General features: G+C 36.3%; 1 protein-coding gene across 5 annotated transcripts in view; it reads right to left on the bottom strand.

Annotated features, from left to right (window-relative positions):
* SLC41A2 (solute carrier family 41 member 2) overlaps positions 1-21020 on the bottom strand; it is a 52795-nt gene that overhangs the window by 20458 nt on the left and 11317 nt on the right. For all 5 annotated transcript variants that reach the window (XM_085227866.1, XM_085227857.1, XM_085227873.1 and 2 more), the window contains 6 exons: positions 18580-18687; positions 12836-12907; positions 11833-11977; positions 10145-10291; positions 4426-4573; positions 3822-3901 (listed from right to left, as the gene is read on the bottom strand). In XM_085227866.1, coding sequence (XP_085083992.1) covers positions 3822-3901; positions 4426-4573; positions 10145-10291; positions 11833-11977; positions 12836-12907; positions 18580-18687 — 700 coding nt within the window. The remainder of the gene's footprint in view (positions 1-3821; positions 3902-4425; positions 4574-10144; positions 10292-11832; positions 11978-12835; positions 12908-18579; positions 18688-21020) is intronic.

Raw genomic sequence — 21020 nt, 5'->3', positions numbered from 1 at the left:
TCATGATGGCTAAAACCACAAAATGATTTATTTATTTTCAGAAAGCAGAGTTACAATTTAACCCAGCCAACTACAGAATTAAAAATAATTATTCATCTCAAGAAATGTGTTTAACAAGGGAAAAATGGAAAAATGGTTGTAAAATACTTCTGCCCAGCAGCAGTAAAGTTCACTATAAAATGTCTGTCTGCTTAAGAACTATTTAATATCCTTGGCAAATATTTGTAGTTATTGTTAATAGGAGTAGGAGCCTTTGAGGTTGTTCAAATTCCAGACCAATATTTCTTAAACCAAAAGATACATGGTTCCAAACCATATGTGATGAAAGTGACTTGTCCCACATCTAAGAATACTCAAACCACTTAAATAGGACCATGTCAAAAGTCATTCAATGGCACACACAGGAAGTCTAACACCTGCAGTGCAGGCCATACTGTCCAGGATTTCAAGACACCCAACAACTGGCACTGAAAATACCAGTGACAGTTTGAGATCACCGTTAAATTTATATTATCCTCAAATTTTGGCTGGCATAATCCCAATAGATTAAAATTTTCCCTTCAGGTTTCCCTATAAAATAGGAGCAACAGTCTCTAAAGGAGAAGGAAAAATGTACCTCAAAAGCTTTTTGAGAGGAAAACCCTTCAGCAACTTTCACTGCTTATGCTTACAAGAATTCCAAGGACAGGAAAGCATTCATAGAGAAAGCTTTCAGCAACATTAATATTTTAAAAGTCATCTATTAAGTGGCCTAGCACACCTTTTAGGTTAGTAAATGAGTGTCAACAGATATGCTTTTTTAACTGTAAGATTAGGTTTCTGTTGTTACAGTCTGAGATAATAGCAAAGAACCTCAAATATACGGACACAAGACAATAAACAACTAGCTGATGGTCCAGACATTACTACTTACTGAAGACATTTAAACCTTGAGAACTGGGAAAAGACAGCTTTATGCGTAACAAGTGTGAAAAACCCAAATGAGCCATGGAATAAGGCACCTCTTATGGCCTGGAAAATAATATTCTCAGGCATTGCGCAGCAGTCCAGGAGAGCAAATGTCAAAGGCTGAGCAGCCTTGAAACACAACACATCTATAAAAATTCAGCATTTAGAATAGGGGTGGTGCAATAACCACAGGAATCAGCAGAGAACCACTGTGGAACTGCTACAGCTACAAGTCTGCTGCAGTAGCCCCAGCTTTCCCTCTTTCCACCTGCCTAATTCTTCAAGAATCTTTTGACCTGCCAGCTAATCATCCAGAGCAATGTATAGCATTTGGCTAGTTCATTTTCTCTCAAGACAGTTCAAAAGAACGTATGTACTATTGCCTTAATTCCATTTATTAACTTATGAAAGAAAATAAGAAATAAAATGGGACATTTAACATTTTCTCCAGAAGTATGTTTATAGCAAGCTGTCACTCCTAGCAGTTAAAATTATTTACTTAAGTCTAATCATTAGCTAAAAATTGTAAAAAGGTAAAATATAAACATGCAGGCAACTCAGGTTTCACAGCCAATTTCTGTGAAAGAAGCCAACCTTGAACAGGATACAGAATTCCACTTACAGCAGCAGTCCATTACTGCTGTAAGGTAAAAGAACATCATCACTGCAACATTTGGAAGGAGCATGAGGCCTTGAGAAAGGCCTGAGTCCTTGAGATCTGTATGCACTGTAGGCAGCAAGACTAGAACAAGCAAGTCTATGGAGGAAATCCAGAACTATTCTGATACTGTACTGGAGCACAGATAGAAGTCTGATGGAAAACAGTACAAAACAATTGCTAGACAGTTGCTTGCATTTGTAATCAATGGATATCATCTAAGAAAGCAGGACCACTGGTAAGAGTTTTGAGTACACCTGACTAACAAGAAAACAGGATCCTCTTCTATATGGAAGTTAATCTATGGAGTAACTAAAGAGGAAGTAACCAAAGAGGACTATTATGAGAAAACTTTCAGATGTAAAGCAGTAAAAGCTGAAGATCAACACAGTTGCTCTGCTCTTTAGATATCTGGATATCAAAACAAAACAAAAAAAAAGTAAATGCAAATACTTCTAATTTTAAATGAATATAAAGGACAGGTGCAAGCAAGGGAGCATAAAAACTAAAGAGTAAAAATCAATCTACAGTCAGCAAGGAACAAAAGTGACAATATTGAAATGCTTCATATTTAATACAAAAACAGAAAAAAAGGAAATATAGCTCTGTAATGGGAAGGAAGAACAAGCAACATGCTTTATGGAAGATAGAAATACATGATTCCTTTTGTATCCTGTCTTTGTAAGAAATGGTGATGCCTGATCACAAACTTGTTCATATTAAGTCTGTAGTGTCTGAGGATAAATTCAATTTAAGTTTAGAGTGTCCTTAGAGAGCCAGATGAACAATCCATGAATTATCAGTGAACATTTTTGCAAACTGATTATCTTGGAGGTTAGTAAATACCAGAGGGCTGTAATAGGGAAAACAGAAAATGTATCTCTAAGGGCCAAAAAAATATCACCTGGGGAATCTGCATGTCACTGAAATTTATTCCTAGACAAGTACTGGAACAAATTACTAAATAGACAATTTGTAAGCGTTGAGAAGACATAAAAGTGGTAAAACAAGAGCTAACATGAATTTGCCAAAAACTTGCTTCCATCAAAGTAACACAATTTCCTCCTTTAACAAAACAGCTTGCCTAATGGGCACAGAAACAGATAAACTAATTCTTGACTGCAATAAAGGTTAGCAAGATGTTTTAATGCTGCCCCATGCCACATTTATATTAGCAACCTCTGGCAATTAGTTACACAGTGGGCAATGTGTTTCAAAACGATAACTCATCATTAATATTAACATTCTGTTATCAAAGATGGTGAGCAAAATTAGTGATTATAATTTATTTAATTGATACCTTAGAAAAAAGTGCCCCTAGAGAATTTGCAAAGGCTAAGCTAAGCTAAGTCAAAGCACTCTGTAAGCCAAAATCAGAAGTTGGAAACATCTCGATAAATGGAGAAATGGTTTTTAAAAATAGCAACGCATTAAAGTGCAAAATAACGTACAAAATCAAATAAAGAAATACAAAAGAGGATAAGAACAGCCAGGCAGCAGTATAGTGGAAAGATATCTGGCTATTATAATTACTGCAAGCTAATTACATATCAATCATGTGATGTTGATGTAAAAACATTTGAAAAATATGCATTTTCATAAAACATTCAGACTAAGTTTAATAAGATATTAGATATTCATACAGAATTTGCCTTGATGTTAACATTACATGTTCAAATTCTAATTCATGGAGTAAATTATCATCAACACATTCTCACAACTGGAAAGTCCACCACAAACATAGGAACCGATACAAATATTTCTTTAGAAATCTATTTATTTGCCTGTAGTATCTGTGTCAGTTCTTACACCTACATACGTTGCAAGTAAATATTAAAATACTCTTTTGAAAATTTGCTCCTGAATGTCCAAAAGGAAATCCTTTGAAATAAAATTTTATTTACGTTTTCCTCGGTCAAAACAGTTTCAATATTATATTTGGTAATACTTGTTTATACCTCTACTTACATTTTCATGGTTTCTTAATGCACACTTTAGGTTTCTATTTCTTACATTTAATACTTTAATAGTTGTAAATAGGATCAAGAAGCTCTCCTTGGGAGTTCAAATTAACAATTGTTGACATCAAAATCAAGAATTGCAATGAATATAGCAGATCCTAATTTGCATAACAAACATTTACTGTAACAGACTTTTATCAAACAAAGGTGCATCAATTGCTATATTGAATTATACAGTCCTGCCATGGTCTTACCATTGATTACCGGGGTATAAACAACAATTCCAACCAAGTTTGGATCAGATACAGTTGTGTCCAGAATAAGGCCACCAATACTGAAAGACAAAGTACAATATTTAGAATAAGGCCAACAGACACATTAGTCATTATTACAAAACTATTTTAGTAATCTCATCCTTGTAATATCGCAATTTTCTTCTCAGTTTATCTTACTAACCTTATTTACTGGTCAACCTCATTAACGTGCTACAGTTCCTGGCTTAAACATTACAACTGACTATTGTATAACAAAGACAACAGAATTTCATGCAATCGCTCATCTTTTAAGATTCATAGCTTTCATTTAACTAAATCACAGTTTTGATAAGAAGCTGCAGGAGTTGAATAGTTCACCATTTCCTTCATTAGATATGACACACTTCTGCTGAACCATTTCCATAGCATTTTGTTACCTTCTCCACTTGTTCCAAACCATGACTTAACTACGTAACTTCCTAATTTTTGGAAGATTAGCTCCCATATTCTAGAGGCTCCTTAAATGTTTCTTTTAAGCAAAGTTAAACTAGATATATGGAGACAGAGGAGAGCCAACAAGGCAAACCACAACAAACAGACTCACCTGCTTATAATCATGGCAGTTATAACAGGCTCCCATCCTGAATGGAGAACAGTTCTAGTAGCTGGGTGTTTGGCAGCTATGACAATCCCCATAGGAGTCAGAGCCAAAAAAAAGGCACCAACCAAAGGAGATACATAGTAATATGTTTCTGAAAAATAATACAGAAAAATAAATGTTTTGCTCTCCAGACATAGTATAAGTTGTATTCTACATCAAGCAGTTTAGAAATTTTAATAGTCTTTATCACTACTGTTTTCACTACTGCATCAAACGATATGGTTGGTATAACATCTACCTTATGTGATCACTTTCATCCATCCCATCAAGGACAAAACTATCTGTGCAAAGTAGGAACCTTTGAAGAACGTTTTTGTTTGATGCTTAATGATAAAAATGCAATAAAGATGTGGAATATAAAACATTATTTTGTTACACGTCTACTAAAAAAAAAAAGGAACTGAACATATTGAAAATATATATTTTTTTAATATACAAATTCACAGCATATGTAAACCTCCTTCTTGCCAAAGTACAGATAATATGCTAACCTTCCCCAACACAGCACATCTAAAATGATGCAAGCACAAGGTGTAATATTGAAACATTTTTATTGGTAGTTCAGTTGCTTTATAATCCGTCTGCAAGACTGCAAATTCACAGCCACAATTCCACTGCCTGCACCCATCCATCGGAACAGCATAATATTTCATAGAAACACAAACAGAAATACCATTAACTGAGTACCATCATAAAACAGAACTAATAATGCAGAGAGCTTTCTCCACAGAAAGAGTAATAAATTTTTCAACTTAGTTCAGTCTTAGAGTCCCCTCCACTCAAAAGCCATCACAGTGATCCAGAACTTCCTAATTCAACAGTGTGGTAAGCAACAGAAAATTTATCTTCATGACAAATATATACGCAGCTCGTAAAAACACCTCTTTTTTGCATATATTATTTTATGAGAAATGTGGCAGTGTATTTAATATTAAACACATTTTGTCTACATTTTCAGAATTTAGACAACTCAATGCAAAATATATTTTAGATTAACAGGCTGAAGTAGTGGTGTTTTTATTTGAAGTAATATTGAGCCCCCAATACAAGAAAGACAGGGAGCTGTCGGAGAAGGTCCAGAGGAGAGACACAAAGATGATCAGAGGGCTGGAGCACCTCCCCTACGAAGACAGGCTGAAGGAGCTGGGCTTGTTCAGCCTGGAGAACAGAAGGCTGCGGGGTGACCTCATTGTGGCCTTCCAATACTTGAAGGGAGCATATAAACAGGAGAGGAGTCAACTCTTTGAAAGGGTAGATAACAGCAGGACAGGGGAAATGGTTTTACATTGAGAGAGGGAAGATTTAGGTTGAATGTCACGGGGAAGTTCTTTACAGAGAGAGTGAGGTGCTGTGACGTGCTGGAACAGGCTGTCCAGAGAGGTTGAGGATGCCCCGTCCCTGGAGGTGTTCAAGGCCAGACTGGATGGGGCCCTGGGCAGCCTGGTCTAGTATTAGATGGGGAGGTTGGTGGCCCTGCGTGTGGCAGGGGGTTTGGAGATTCATGATCCTTGAGATCCCTTCCAACCCAAGCCGTTCTATGATTCTGTGATTCTGAGATGTAGAACACATAAACTCTTCAACAAAGACAAATACCCAGTATATATAAACATATTCCCACCCAAGCATTATGGCTTATTACAAAGCTTGCAAATTCAAGCAATTACTACTTTGATGTTATCTTGGTGGAGGGAGGGATAACAGCTAAAATTACTTCTGAAACACTGCAGTATTTTTAGATGTTACTATCCTTCTGCATTGACTGGTAACAACCTCTGCAGCAGAGCTGGCACAAGAGACTAAGATTCCTATCACTGTGTAAGCTAAAAGGAGAAAGGTATCAGAATGAGAAAGAGACAAAGCCCAAAACAGAAGTAATTTTTCCATTCTTTTTCTAGCTATTTTACAATATATTATATCCTTCCTTTGTAGTGCCTTTTTTTCAGTCTTTTCTTCTCTTTCTATAAGCAGAGATGGGCCTAATGTAAAAAAGTCTAACTCAAAAGAACATACACATGATACTTTTGTTCTGTCAAACAATAAAAAAGAAGAAAAAAAGTATTCATACAAAGTTCTTGAACTTTCTGTCATGTGGACCGCTGCTTACTGCACAGGTAAATGCATTTAGCAGAGGGTTGTTAGAGTTAGGGTAGTATGGTTGGGTTGTGGTTGGACTTGATGATCTTTAAGGTCTTTTCCAACCTGAGCAATTCTATGATTCTATGATTCTTCCCTCCATTTGAAACAAAGAAAGATCCCTGCGTATACTGCAGTTGGTCACATGGAAAGGCATCATTTATTTTATACCTATTTTCTTAAACCTTTGATACTTCCCTCTTTTTCTCCTTTTAAGAGATGTTATGTTCCTGTTACTTATTCATTTTCTCCCTCTTTGTCTGTTCTCATATGTACCCAAATAGAGGCATTTACATACACCGGAGCCACAGTAACTGATTGAAAGGTCAGAATGAGAAAATAGTTCTAAGATAGGATCCTCTGTTGCAAAACAAACAAAGAAACAAAAAACACTTAGCAGCAGAATAGAGATGTAGTGTTGAGCCTTATCCCAATTACTCACCAGTTTTTGAAGGTCTCACTTGTATACTTGCCCATTGTACTTTTATGAAAGGATTTTTACCAACATAGGAAATTAAAGTTCACAAAAGCATGGTATTAACAGTGTAAAGAACTTGTTAAAACATGTTCATGAGAAAAGGGAGAATATTTAACTATCAGCATCAGTCTCTAAGCCTTGAGAGCTTGTTCAAGAATTACTAAGAACACTAAAAATAAGCATTCTTCTAGTCAACTATGTTGTATAACTCCTTCTTCTGGGAAATAAAAAGAAAAAAAGCACAAAGATAAAAGAGAAACCATTCCAGCAAATGTACAATGATTAGTAACCAAGAGCTACTTAATAAGCAGCTTTTAAATAAATTATGTAAAATAAAAAATGTATGTACAAATGTATCATCCTGCCACAGAAATGTTTTATAAGGTATGGAAAAAAAATAAAAAAGCAGAAGACAGTTTTCAGTGTACAATGATTCGTGAACTATGACCAAAATAAATGCAATTTACATGTGCAATGCAGCAGGATTGTACTATTTCAGAAATCAACAAACAGTCAGAAGAAATGGAAGGTTTACAACCCTTAGGAAATGCAATTAACTCATGGCTGATTTTCAACCCTTTTCACTAGGTGAACTCAACAACAGCAGCTACATGAAAAAAAGAAATGCATATCTATACGACAGCTTTTCAATCTACAGTGAGGAAAGCAAAAGTTAGATGAACTTTCAAGAGGGTGAATATATGTTTTATAGTAATTTTTAAAAAGTGTTCAGTGATATTAAAAACAATAAGAAAGAAAATGCAAAAAAAAACCAAGTGTTTTTTACATACGTAAGAGAGGGCTGTCAAGACTACTCGGCAATAGTATAAATTTCCTCTGAGACATCAAGTGAGAGGAGTTATTTTTTTTGGCCTTATTTTACATATTTTACTATGTACAAATGTCTCAATTTTATCATGGAGAAAAATACAGAGAAAAATTTATACCTGACACCTTTGAATGGAAACAGACATAGACCAGATTATAAAAGCTACCCAGTGTTACAAGACTCCTAAGTCCCTTCCTGAAAAGAATACAAGCCAAAGATTGGTTCTCAGGAGTGAGAGATGTTCAAGCTCAAGTCCAGAGCTTAGATTTAAACAAAGCAAAACAAAACAACAGCAACAAAAATCCTACAAACTTCTGTTATGATAATATACTAGCACTCTATTAGGATTCCCTGGTTAAAAAGTACTAGAGAGAATGATGAATGATAGGCTATCAGCCATGCTCATACTGCTAAAGAGGAAAAAATCAGGTATACATATTAATCAATTTACCCGTTTTAGACTACACAACTAAAATTTACCTAGTTTTTAAGGGAAAGAAGACGTAAAATTCAAGCCAAGGCAGCTGTTCCTTAATTTAACTTTAAATTATACATCTCATCTATTAAGTGTATCTAAAAGTAGAACCATAGAAGCAATTAATAGTTTAGAAACATATCACAGAAACTGTCACAAGTAAGCTATGCTAGAATCCAGCTCCCTGCAAGACCAGAGAAACTACTCAGCTCAATCCAACTCTTAGAAACAGCATGCAGAACTTTCCTTTAGCTATGGGACACTCTACTGGTAGAACAGCTTACTACAAAAATCTTAGGAGACTGTAACCTCCAGATGCATCCCAGTCATATTCAATTCACAGAGAAATAAAAAAATTATTCTACAGTAGCTGGAAAAGGGGAAATGGAATAACTGAGTCCCCTGTTAGGGCTCATTTATCTCCACTTTTGATAACTTTGTAATGTTTAGCTGGTAGATTTTTACATGGGAGATGTAATCCTGCTCAGTCTGCTCTGGTGGCTCTGCTATGGAGTTTGTGACATCTACTAGAGAAATATAAATCCTAAAAACACTCAACAGTTCTTCAATAAAGTTGAGCCTGTGAGCCTGAATAAATAAAGAAGGAGGAAGGAGAGAAAGGAAAAGGTTCCCAACCAAGTCCTTACTGATCTTCAATTATTTTAAGCCCCCATCCCCTCAGTAAACACCGACAGCCATCAATCTTGTCTGGAGAACTCAGATGCACAACGTTTATTCCTTATGCAGGTATCTACTGCAATTTACTGCCCAAGTGTGGTGCCACTGAAAATAATGCAGCCTCTGGTAGGAATTAGATATGAATTAGAAGTACACTGCTTCTGGGATTGGTCAGCCAGGAGAAGAGGAGGTTCAGGGGAGACATCATCGCTCTCTACAGTAAGCTGAAAGGAGGCTGTGGTGAGGTAGGGGTTAGCCTCTTCTCTGAGGTAACAGTGATCGGATGAGAGGGAATGGCCTCAAGTTGCACCACATTTAGGTTTGATATTAGGAAACACTTCTTCTCAGAAAGAGCGGTGATGCACTGGCACAGGCTGCCCAAGAAGGTGGTGGAGTCAAGGTGTTCCAAAACCGTGTGGACGTGGCACTGAGGGACATGGTCAGTGGGCATGGTGGGGATGGGCTGACAGTTGGACTGGATGGTCTTAGAGGTGTTTTCCAACCTTAATGATTCTATGATTCTACTTCAAAGCAAAAACTAGGAATCTGAAAACAATAATGGGAAGAGCACGCTTTGTCTTCTCAATCTACGCATAAGAAGACTTGATAGATACGCGCATGTGTTCACGGCACGCTCTGTAAGGAGAATAGGCGTTAAACGAGGTCCCTCCGTGAGCACGAGTGACAAGGTGCCAAGGGCGGGCCTGGAGCGCCCCCTAGCGGCAACTCCGCCCGCTGCTGGAACGGGGAACACGGACAGAAGGACGCGTTCCTCTGTGCGAAATTCCTTTCCCCTGGCTATGTAAGTACGTAGCAATGTGTTAGAGGGTGTCCTAATGTTATGCAATACGTACAATGCGCACTAATTACGAAGTGCACAAATTTGAATCATAAAGATCAAGACAGTTCAACACCTTCAGTGCAAAGGGACAATTCAACAGGGCTCTGGGAAGTAAATAATTGACACAGTGGGCATGCAAGAAAACTGGATTCTCCCTCCCTGCCTTATCCCTACCAGTCCCAAACAAAAGAGGCTTCTAGGGATAAGTAAACCTAGGAACATACTCACCAAGGCAAGTATAAAGACCCTGACTTATCCATGCTAGAATAGCAAGAGTGATAAGATCTCCAAAGCTTGCTGCTATAGGAGTGGCAACGTTGTCAGGATTAATACCAGTCTTCTTTGATCCAACAATAACTCCAACCATTATTATTCCTAGATTCAAGAAAGAAGAAAGTACAGTAGTGGTATCTACTGTTGTAATCACTTAGGAAATTTCAAGATAATGGCAATTGGAAACCTAGTAATTAAGTCTTTGCTTTTGTCCCTCCCACTTGACTGACTACTGTTTTAAGTTTTAGTCATTTTAAAAAATTAAGTTAGATTTAAAAAGAAAATGACACTAAGCATGCACCAAAAAATCAAGAACCATCTGTATAATGTATTATTTAGCTTACGATTAGAATTAGCAAGACTGAAATTGTATATCAACCATTCCCTGAAGAAAAAACACTCAGCATATTACTTCTACATCCCATTAACTTTAGATGATTGAAATTTTAATGCCTCTACCCTGAAAACAACATTAGATTAAATATCCATGTGTCTGAAATTGTGAAAAATTGATATTACAATTTTCATCTATTTTAGCGAGTAGCATTATTTACTGCAGGCTAAATTAGGAGCTCACTTTCAGAGAAACTGCCTAGAGAATCACATGCCAAGAAATTCTCAACAGGACTGAAATGATCCTATCAGATGTCCAAAGTGCCTGCTTCATGCACAGGAGCTTGATGTTCAGATAGTAATTTCCTGTGCAAACCCATCACCAGACAACACCAAAAGTCTATTTTCATGTCCACCTTATATATGAGAAAGGGAAAAAACACATTAATGTTCCCCAGTTCTCCTGCTGCTCTTAATTCTGTAGCATGATCAAATTCAATGGCTTTGTAGTTACTAAAAAAAAAGTGTAAGCTCTTAATTGAATGCATAACCTTAATAATTTCATAATTTTTGCATAAATAAGAAAGTCAATTTAATAAAAAGGAAGCAACATATTTTACTTGATTTACTAAGACTTCTGATACTGTATTTTTTTTAAGAATATTTCAAAGGTAGAGTTGCTCCTTTTTCACCCTTTGCGTCCTCTAAGTACTGCCCTCTATGGTTAAATATTTCCTGACAATTGGCAAGAGAAGTTTAAATCCATCACACTGCGTGGCTCAGGACAGATGTATTGATGCTGTTTGAAGAAGGGGACTTTAACTTGACCCAAAGCCTTCACAGAGCAAACCAAATTGTTCACTTCAGAAACAAAGCAGAGAACAAGATAATATATAAGCATGGATAAACAGGAAGTTTGGATTCAGCTGAACTAAAATCCAAGCTCACTTGATCTTAATTACAAATATGTCCTACCTGCTTAGCATTAAGAATAAACTTTGTACATCATTGAATACAGAAAGTAGGGGAAAACAAATTCTTCACTCTACGAGGTAAAATCTAAAAGACATATGTTTTGTTTTAGACATGCAAAGGAGGACAGAAAATCAAATCTTTTTGAAAGAATATGACAGATGTATGCAATATTCAGGCTTTTATGGAAAGTGCAAAAGGATATCCTACCCGTAACTGTGTTTGAGATGTTTTAGACCCTATTGGACTTAGTTTCTTAATGAACAGCAGCATAATATACACTCAGCATGCACAGAGAATTAAAAAGCTATAAAAAGTAACATATATACTTCTTTTACCTTGTAAAAGAGAAGCTATGAATGCAGTTGCTACACTGCTAGAACACAGAAGGATTGAATGACTGAAGCTGTATTTGCCTTCTGGAATCCAGCCCAATATAACTGCTGCCACTGCTGCCAGAAAACCAACTACTGTTGCCTGAACCTGGAAAAATAAAAGAAGGAAAACAATTGTTTCTTAGTGATAAGTGACTCCTAAAATAGTTGATAGTCTTAAGAGGATTGCAGAATGATTTTCTGTTATTCTTTCCTCCACATTTATTTGCAAGCTGTAAAGGGAGCATGCTCCACTCATCTACTTTGTGGAGACAATGATAACTCTAGCTGACCAAGAAGAAAAATCTCATGCTAACAGGAAAGGCTTTAACCACAGTTCACAGACTGAAGAATAACAGAAGTCAGATTAGGGAAAAGAGCTGAGGAATTACAAGGATCAGAAGATGAAATGCTTCAAAGAGGTTCCTAAGCCACTTAAAACAATGAAGTCACAGCATAAACTTTTCACTTATTCTTGAGTATGTTGCTTTATAACACAGCACATGAAATAGTTCTTAAGATTAAGAAGTAGTTGCTTTGGAGACCAAACACTCCTTTCCTCAAATGAACAAACTATTTAAAATATTGCTTATTACCCAAAAACTCCGTCACATATTCTTTAAACGTTGCATCCAATGAAAATACAGCATTGAAAATATTTGGGAGGTCAAATTCCTTAGAAATGTGTTTTCAAAAAAATTAAAAGGAAGTACTCTTGCTGCAGGCCCAAAGAATACTTTACCTTTTCTTGTGATAAATATAAGTTTCTATTGCTTTATAGAACTACGCAGCACTAAAGAAGATCAGTAACAAAAACATTGCACATTAAGTATGAGACTTAAGTATAAGTAGAATTTGTTTCCTGTTAACACTGTCTGTCTCCTTCTTGTCCACATTTGTGATGGGCTTTTTAAATAACTTCATTTACTTAAAAAAGCTAAAAATCAAAAAAATCAATTACATTTACCTGTTTTAAGGCCAAGTTGCCAATTATTAAGTTCCATTTCTCAATGGGAGAATCCATTTTTCCAATATTTACCTGTCAAAATCGTAAGAGAATTTCAGACATTTGGGTTTAAAATTATATTACTTTGAAAATTCACTAACAAAGCAGAAACCCACAAACAATTCAACTCTCATTGCAAAAAGAGACATTTTGAAACTAAAACTGCGCTGTGCTTTTTCAAGTTAAACATTCCTGTTGATTTAAAATTGTATTTAAACCATCTATACAAAAGTAGCTAAGCTCAGTGCAGCTTTACATGCTAGCTTGTTTAACATTAGCTTATTGTGCAAGGTACACTAGCTGCCTTGTGTTCCAGGAATGTCCAGGCACCACTAGTGATTAGATCAGTGGCTGAAAGGGAAAGTTCTCAGTGTTCAATCACCATAGGCTAAGCTTGTTTCTGTGGCCTTTAAATTGCATAAGCCAATCAAAAACTGCACAGGAATACAGTGTATGAGCACAGCACTCTCGTGGGAGTATGTTAATTGACTGCAATAGAAATACTTGTATAGAGGCATTGGAAGTGATTAGAGAAGATGATAGACCACATCTCATTGCCTTTAGTATTCTAATTTTTCATTTATACAGCACAGCTAGAGACTTACGATGCTTTAATGATATAGGTCCAATTGAAACACAATTGCTGGAAAGACAGTAAATTAATTATTCTGACAAAAAAGTATGCACATATTTTTACTCCAGCATTTCATACCTGCATTTATGTTTTGAATTAAAGGAAAACTCTAAAGATAGCAAGTACCACTGCAATATGACAACATTTAAAATAACTTCCTTCTTGAACTAAGTTTTTAATATTTTTAGCATAAGCTGCAGTGGTGTTGTTCACAGAATCCTAATTTTTAAAGTACCTTATATTTCTTTATAGGTCTTGATGCATATTTTTTTCCTCTTCTGATAATTTCTCATTGGTTTTACTTCTGTTCCATTTCATTCCATTTGTGATATTAATCAGTTGCGCAGAACAAAGCATTAAAAAAACACCATCTTAAAAAAGGGAAATGAAATAAGACACTATCTCAATCTGCACTGTCATTATTTTATGGTGTTTGAAATACAGTCAAAGCTCCATAGGGAGGTGATAGTCCCTCTTTACTCTGCCCTTGTGAGGACCCATCTGAAGTACTGTGTCCAGGTCTGGGGCCCCCATTACAAGAAAGACAGGGAGCTGTCGGAGAAGGTCCAGAGGAGAGCCACAAAGATGATCAGGGGACTGGAGCACCTCCCCTATGAAGACAGGCTGAGGGAGCTGGGCTTGTTCAGCCTGGAGAAAAGAAGGCTGCGGGGTGACCTCATTGCAGCCTTTCAGTACCTGAAGGGAGCCTACAAACAGGAAGGGAGTCAACTCTCTCATCCCAGGCTAGATGTGGCTCTGGGCAACCTGGTCTAGTGACTGGCGACTCTGCACATATCAGGGGGGTTGAAACTAGATGGTCATTATGGTCCTTTTCAACCCAGGCCATTTTATGACTCTTTACAAGGGTAGAAAATGGCAGGACAAAGGGAAATGGCTTTAAGTTGAGGGAGGGAAGATTTAAGTTGAATGTCAGGGGGAAGTTCTTTACTATGAGAGTGGTGAGGTGCTGGAACAGGCTGCCCAGAGAGGTTGTGGATGCCCTGTCCCTGGAGGTGCTCAAGGCCAGTCTGGATGGGGCCCTGGGCAGCCTGGTCTAGTATTAAATGGGAAGGTAGGTGGCCCTGCCTGTGGCAGGGGGGGTTGGATCTTGATAATCTTTGAGCTCCCTTCCATCCAGGGCCATTCTGTGATTCTGTGAATCACCTTTGTATTCTTTTTAAATATATACAATAAATGAATTAAATGACAGACAATGGAGAGCTTCATTATTTTGTTGTTGTTGTTGTTCTTTGAAGAAGCATTTAAAAAGTATCCAAAAAACCTGTTAAAACAGTAATCTTGCGAAATAGCCAATCCAATCCAAAAGTGAGCTGCTAGCAGAAGGTGCAGTTCTTCTTTCCCCTACCACTGGCTACACATTTGTCGTTCTTCAGCCAGATCCACCAGTTCCACAAGTGAGTTCACATCAACTCGCATGTCAAGCAGAGATTGATGGAAAACATTCTCTTTTGTGTAGTGAAAAGTTTTACTTTTTTTCCTTCTAAATGATCTGATCCACCCATGGTGGCAGAAATACTCTTTGGATTTGAGAGGAAGAAGGAAAGTAGGAGGACCCCTTTCAGCTGCAGATTTCTATTAAGTGAGGTAAAGTTTATTGAGATACTGTGGAATACACAAACCCAAACAAAAGGCTTGTAAAGCCACATTGCTAGCCTGATTGCACACAGTAAAAATGAGATTGTGCATAAAGTTTACAGGGATGTCTGGATGAGGGGGTTTGGTGTTTTTTTCTTTACTTCCTCTTAAAAAGGGAGAAGTAATAAGGAGAAAAGGCAACAGTGTGAACAGAGAAGATGAGAATGACTCAAAAAAAGCCAAAACAATGCTGAAGAATACAAAACATATCATGTAAATATCATACTTGAGCAGGCAGTTGACCTGTGTATACCTCATACACTTTTCAAGGAGTTAAGAGAAAACTGTTTACATCCACACTAATGCCAAAGACAAGTACAAGCTATACCCTGAAGTTGATTGAAACCATAGTCTTGAGACAGTGAAATGACTGATTCCAAACTGGAATGATCCGTAGCAAACAGCTAAAGCAGGAATTTGAGCAAGAAGATGAAGGTAGGTGATCAGGTAAAACTTAAAACCAGAGGTACTACTGATAAGAGAAAATAATTAGTTTATAACTCCAAAAACATAGACTCAAATACAAATTCATATGCAATTAAAAGCTAGCTGAGCAAGAATTATCTCCAACACTGAAGTCATGCTAGGAATCTTATTCACGGGGCACAGTCTTGCGTTTAGGGTGTACCTGGTGGGGAGCTGGCTTTGGCAAATTTAGGAGAGAAGATTAATCATACAACTGCCTGCAAATAACTGCTTAGATATGCCTTGTATTAATATGTTCCTTCAGTTTTCACTTAGGATGAGGATAACAGGAGCAAGGATGGGATGGCTGAAGAGAGTCAGAGTCAATTAAATCAATGTGAAATGTGCAAAAGTCAGAATAATCTCAGAGAACTGACATGTAAATTACAGGTCCAGTAGCAAGCTGTTTGATTAAACTTTTCAGAAGGAATGATACAGTACAATATTGCACCTCTTCTCAAAAACTGGGGAAGGCAGAGCAACCAGTGCAACTGATCATGAGTTTAAACTCTTATGTGGTTCTACGTGGTTCAGTGATTGTGTCATCAGGCAATGCCAAGGAAATCAGAGTTCCCACATGCGACACTGCATTGTCTGAAGAAATGTATGCTTTTCCAGTCTCTTCTTGGTCAGTTAATCAACCTTTATGTTGGCAGACTGTTAACAGAGCTGGCTAACCTGGCTTGGTCAAGATAGACATGAAAAATGTTTGCTTTGATGTAAGAGGAAGCCTTTCATGATATGCTTGAATAAAACCAACTGAAGCATCAACTGACTTACGTTTTGGTGAGACTGAATAGCACTGCCATGTGATACTGGCAATACTCCTCAAACTAAGCCCCTTCATATTGGGCTGTTCTTATGGGTTTTGTGCCTCAAATGGCCAAATTGGCTCTGAAAAAAATCATACTTAAGACACCTGCAGATTATATTATCACACAGATTATGAGATAAGATTTCCATTCCATTCAGGATTAGGGAAAGGGGAATGAACCCCATAGTGTCCATTTTAGTTAACCACTGAGAATGCATCCAGTATTGTAGAAACTCCAGTGTCAATTTTCTCTGTGTGAGGAAGACCAACTCCTGTCAGTTTGGTAACAATTGATAGATGATATGAACTGATTTCCCAGTACAGAAAAAGGGTCTGTGTGACCTTTTTCCAAGTGTATGATGAGAGCTATGAAGATCACAAATGGCATTGATAATAATGGGAAAATCTTGCACTTAATGGCCTGGAGAATAGGTGTTGGAGTCATGATCTGACAAAGGTCATGGGTTGTAACTGAGGCAAAGAATTAATTATCCCATTAACTGTACCAAATAGTGGACTATTCAAGATGTTCAGCTGACTCTGAACTTCTTTATAAGTTTTCTGTAAGTCACTGGTAGATAATGGACTTCCCTGGATACATTTTTCACTATGCAATACAAACATTTTCAATTCTGAGGCCATGACGTACAGCAGTCAGGAGCAAATTTAGCAAAAAGGAAACACAAAAAAAGAGTAAAGTAGAAGACAAACCTATTAATGTGTGACAGTAAAGGCAGTAAGGTTTAAAGAAATTATTTTTAAGAAATGATAAGAATACACTGAAAAGTAAGCATTAAAATCAAAGAGAAAACAAGACTGAATAGCGAAGACTACAACAAAACATCGATTCTTATTTATAAAAGAAGGTGTATGGGGCAAAATTCATCAGTTTCTAGAATAAGCACAAGGAAATCTTCACTGGATTGCTACGGTTATGTCCATCACAGTGTGCATTTGGGCAGTAATTCAGTATAACGTGATAATGAAATTTATTAATTACAGAATGGTGAGAGGCCTTGTCAATACGAAGCATTTTAATATTATACAGAAACTGGATGACCTTGAGGATTACATCAAAAGTGATGATATTCAACAGTACAAGTGCAAGGTCATGCACTTACAAACTAACAATGTTTCTGCCAGAAGATGGGAGTGACAACTGGAAATAACACAAAAGAAGAAATACTAGCACACAGTAATTGATTGCAAAGTAACTATGAGGTCCCAGATTGACATTACTAGAAGAATAAGTAGATATAAACAGGAAAGTTTCAAGAGCAATTGTACAGAGAAATATGGAAGTGTTATTTTACAGTGCTCAATGAGGTCTCATCTGGAGTTATATACACCTTTGTTCAAGCATTTTCTACAAAGATTCATGCAAGAAGGAACAGGCAGAGAGAAGGTGGCCTTGATGGAAAATGGAAAGCTTATCTTACAAAGGAGAAGTACTACAAAGGTGGGGTCGTACAGAAATACATAATTCAGGCACTAGAAATAGTTTAGCCACATAATTAGAACGCTGTTCACAATAGCTACTCCCACACACAGAAAAATACATATGCTAAGGCAGTCTGGCCTGTTTAGGCTAAAAAAATTGAAGGTACAGAACATCTCTTGAGATGTAGAAAAGAACTATGACACATACAAAAGAAGATATAAAAAAAATAGTTATCTTGCAACACTAACAATAAAAAGAAAGATGAAAAAAAGCATAAAATTATTTAGCTAGAAGGTTAATAAAACCAAACCTTCCAGTTTAATCAACAAAGGTCTGGAGTAGCTTCATTTCAGTGTTAAGAGGGCCATGGAAAAACATGTTCAAAATATGCAAAATCTGCATGTTAGCATATTGAAACCCCACCAAAGTCAGAGACATCAGACAACCCTGCAGAATACACACATAAATCTCAATGATCTACTATACTGTTCTGAATGATGGCTTAGAAGAGACCAAAGAAGTAAAATTTTGATGTGTGGTGATTGGAAGAGGCTTGCCTTTTTAACACTGTCAATTTAATAACAGATTAAACAGCTCCTGCAAAAGCCAGATTAAGCCATAAACATAAAACACTAGCATTCCAAAGATCTGTTTTCAGGAATTTACAACACTTATCTGAAGAGAAAGTTACTTACTGCAGTTGACAGCCTGGATGCCAAGGTCATTTCCAAATTTCCTTTGAGACCAAGAAGAGCAGGAACCAAGATAAAAACTTCAGTAACATTCTTGAATACATCCCAGTGCTATTTAAAGGATACAGTGAGAAAAAAAAATAATCAGTTGAAAAATGCCCTTTGGACCATCTTAAAAGTAGTGTCAAAAAATCTGTAACTCATAATTTAGGTCTCTAAAAAAATCGATCTTTTAAGATTAGACCCAAAAGTCTTTAAGGCAAGAGTTGCTATCCATCTAGTTAATATAGAATTGCGCCTGCATACCACTACTTCAAAGACCAGAATATGAAAAGCAAGCGATACAAAATCTCCACTATTGCACTTTCTCTGCATATTTAAAATAGAGATTGATTATAGGTCACTATAAAATTATTCTTCCTGTTTTATCAGTATTTACTTTACTCTCTGAGAAGAGTTTAGGTACTTAATCTCTTTGAAGCATATAATTTCTGTTTGATTAAGCATATTAATTTTGGTCCCTTAAATTGCACTAATACTACTACATCAAAGTCATCACCAAAATAAAAAAAAAATTAATAACATTTACTTTATACTAGCAGGATGCTAGAACTTAGGCTTATAAAAAAAAAAACAAAACCAAAAATAACAACAAAAAAACCCTAGTTAAAAAGAGATGTCATTAATTTCAAGGTTTTTAAAATTTCAAAATAGTACTGGGTGCTATGAGTGCTCTTAATTTATAGCAGTATTTTCATCTCATCTCTTGCAGCTCTCTAGAAACCTCATCTGAAAAAACAGCTAGGAATAAGTTACTGAACAGAGCCTGTACATGAAAAATTGTCTCTTAACTCTTTTACTTGTGAGAAATTTAGAAGAATACAGATTTCCAAAACCCAGACTTTATAAAGCAAACCAAGACAAACTCTCCAACATTATTGTGTGTGCTGACTTCTCAGCACAGTAGCTGTGCTACTTCATATGCCTGTCTATTCATGTATTTAATTTCTAATCACAGAAACTTCAACTCAACTAACAAAACTTTAATATATCATTTTAATATTTTAAATTTTTAAATATCATTTTAAAATCATCTTTGTATTCAGGGATTTGCAGCAATTTAAAATATGATTTTAATTAAAAAAAGGATTCAATTTTCAAATGCAAACAAGATCGGAGAATTTTCTATGGATGAAGTTACCTATATATTTACTACTGAAAAAGAGTAGCTATGAAATGGTTTCAAAGAGCTTTGAATTCTTTGTCTTCCTTAAATTTTTGTTTTCACAATGTATTCTTTCACGCTTCCCTGCTTTACTGACATTATGGTTTCATGCTTAGCTTCGGGTGGAAAAAGGTAACGTTGGCCAATTATTTTTGACTTTGTGCCCTCTCTCTCTCACTCACAGTGCTGGACTGGGAAACCAATAATGATTGGAAGTAATGCAGAAGGAAAAAAAGATGATAATAAAAGAAAGTATTATCTCAATCCAGATCAAAGAACAGCTAAAAAAAACGAAACACCAAAATAGCACTTCTGTCCCTTTCAGAGAAGAAAGGCATTGGGAAACATTGGGTTGGAAGCCAATAGTGGCGGTAGGCACAGCTGCCTCTTTTGGCTGATCATTAAGCTGTATCGTGACGTAAACCACATATTAACAATGTATGAACAAAGCATCCGCAAAAAGAGTAAGATTGGCACAAGCAAAGCACAAGACTGATGCAAAACAGGGTAAGGAAGCAGTAAAGTTTGCTTGTCAATTATAATTTTCCTTTTTCTTGACGCATGAAGTGTCTTTCCATTGTAATTGATTTAAGACCAAGCTTTATTTTCTCTCTCAAGTTTTTGGGTAACAAAAAACAGAATAGAGCAGAGTAATTCCTGTTGGAAGGGACCCTCATAGATCATAGTTCAATGTGCCATTTCATGGCAGTTAACAAAAAGTTTTAAAAAATGGCCACTTCTTACTCCTCCTTCAAGAGAACTTTTTTTAACTCTAAGTATAGCTAAAGAAAACCCTAAGACAGAATGAAACAAAACAAAATAGAAGCAAATTAATTTTCCTACTGCCTTTTCATTTTGAATAGCATGGATATTTGATCTGTTTGAATATATTTTTTCTGAAACTACCCATACGGAAAGAGAGAATCTATTAGATTTTTGCTTACAACAAATTTCAACTTTGGGGAAAAAATAAAAGTAGGTAAGAAATAAAAGCAAATATAGCCTCCAAAAAAGCAAAGAGAAAGCAAGAAAGTAAGCTAATCTGATAAACCTTCCTTAGCTGCTACTTTCTCAAGAATTTTCTTCAAATGTCACTGCACAAAGAAATATTTGGTAGGAAACTTTTGCTTTTAACTTCACTAAAATGCTACAGCTATGTTAAGCTACAAAACCAGAACTACAGAAGTTCTGTATCAGTAGGATCTTACTGATAAAACAC

This window comes from Meleagris gallopavo, chromosome 1 (assembly GCF_905368555.1).
Source record: "Meleagris gallopavo chromosome 1, MGAL_WU_HG_1.1, whole genome shotgun sequence".
In the NCBI taxonomy this organism is placed as follows: Eukaryota; Metazoa; Chordata; class Aves; order Galliformes; family Phasianidae; genus Meleagris; species Meleagris gallopavo.
This window is presented reverse-complemented; position numbering and strand designations above follow the sequence as displayed.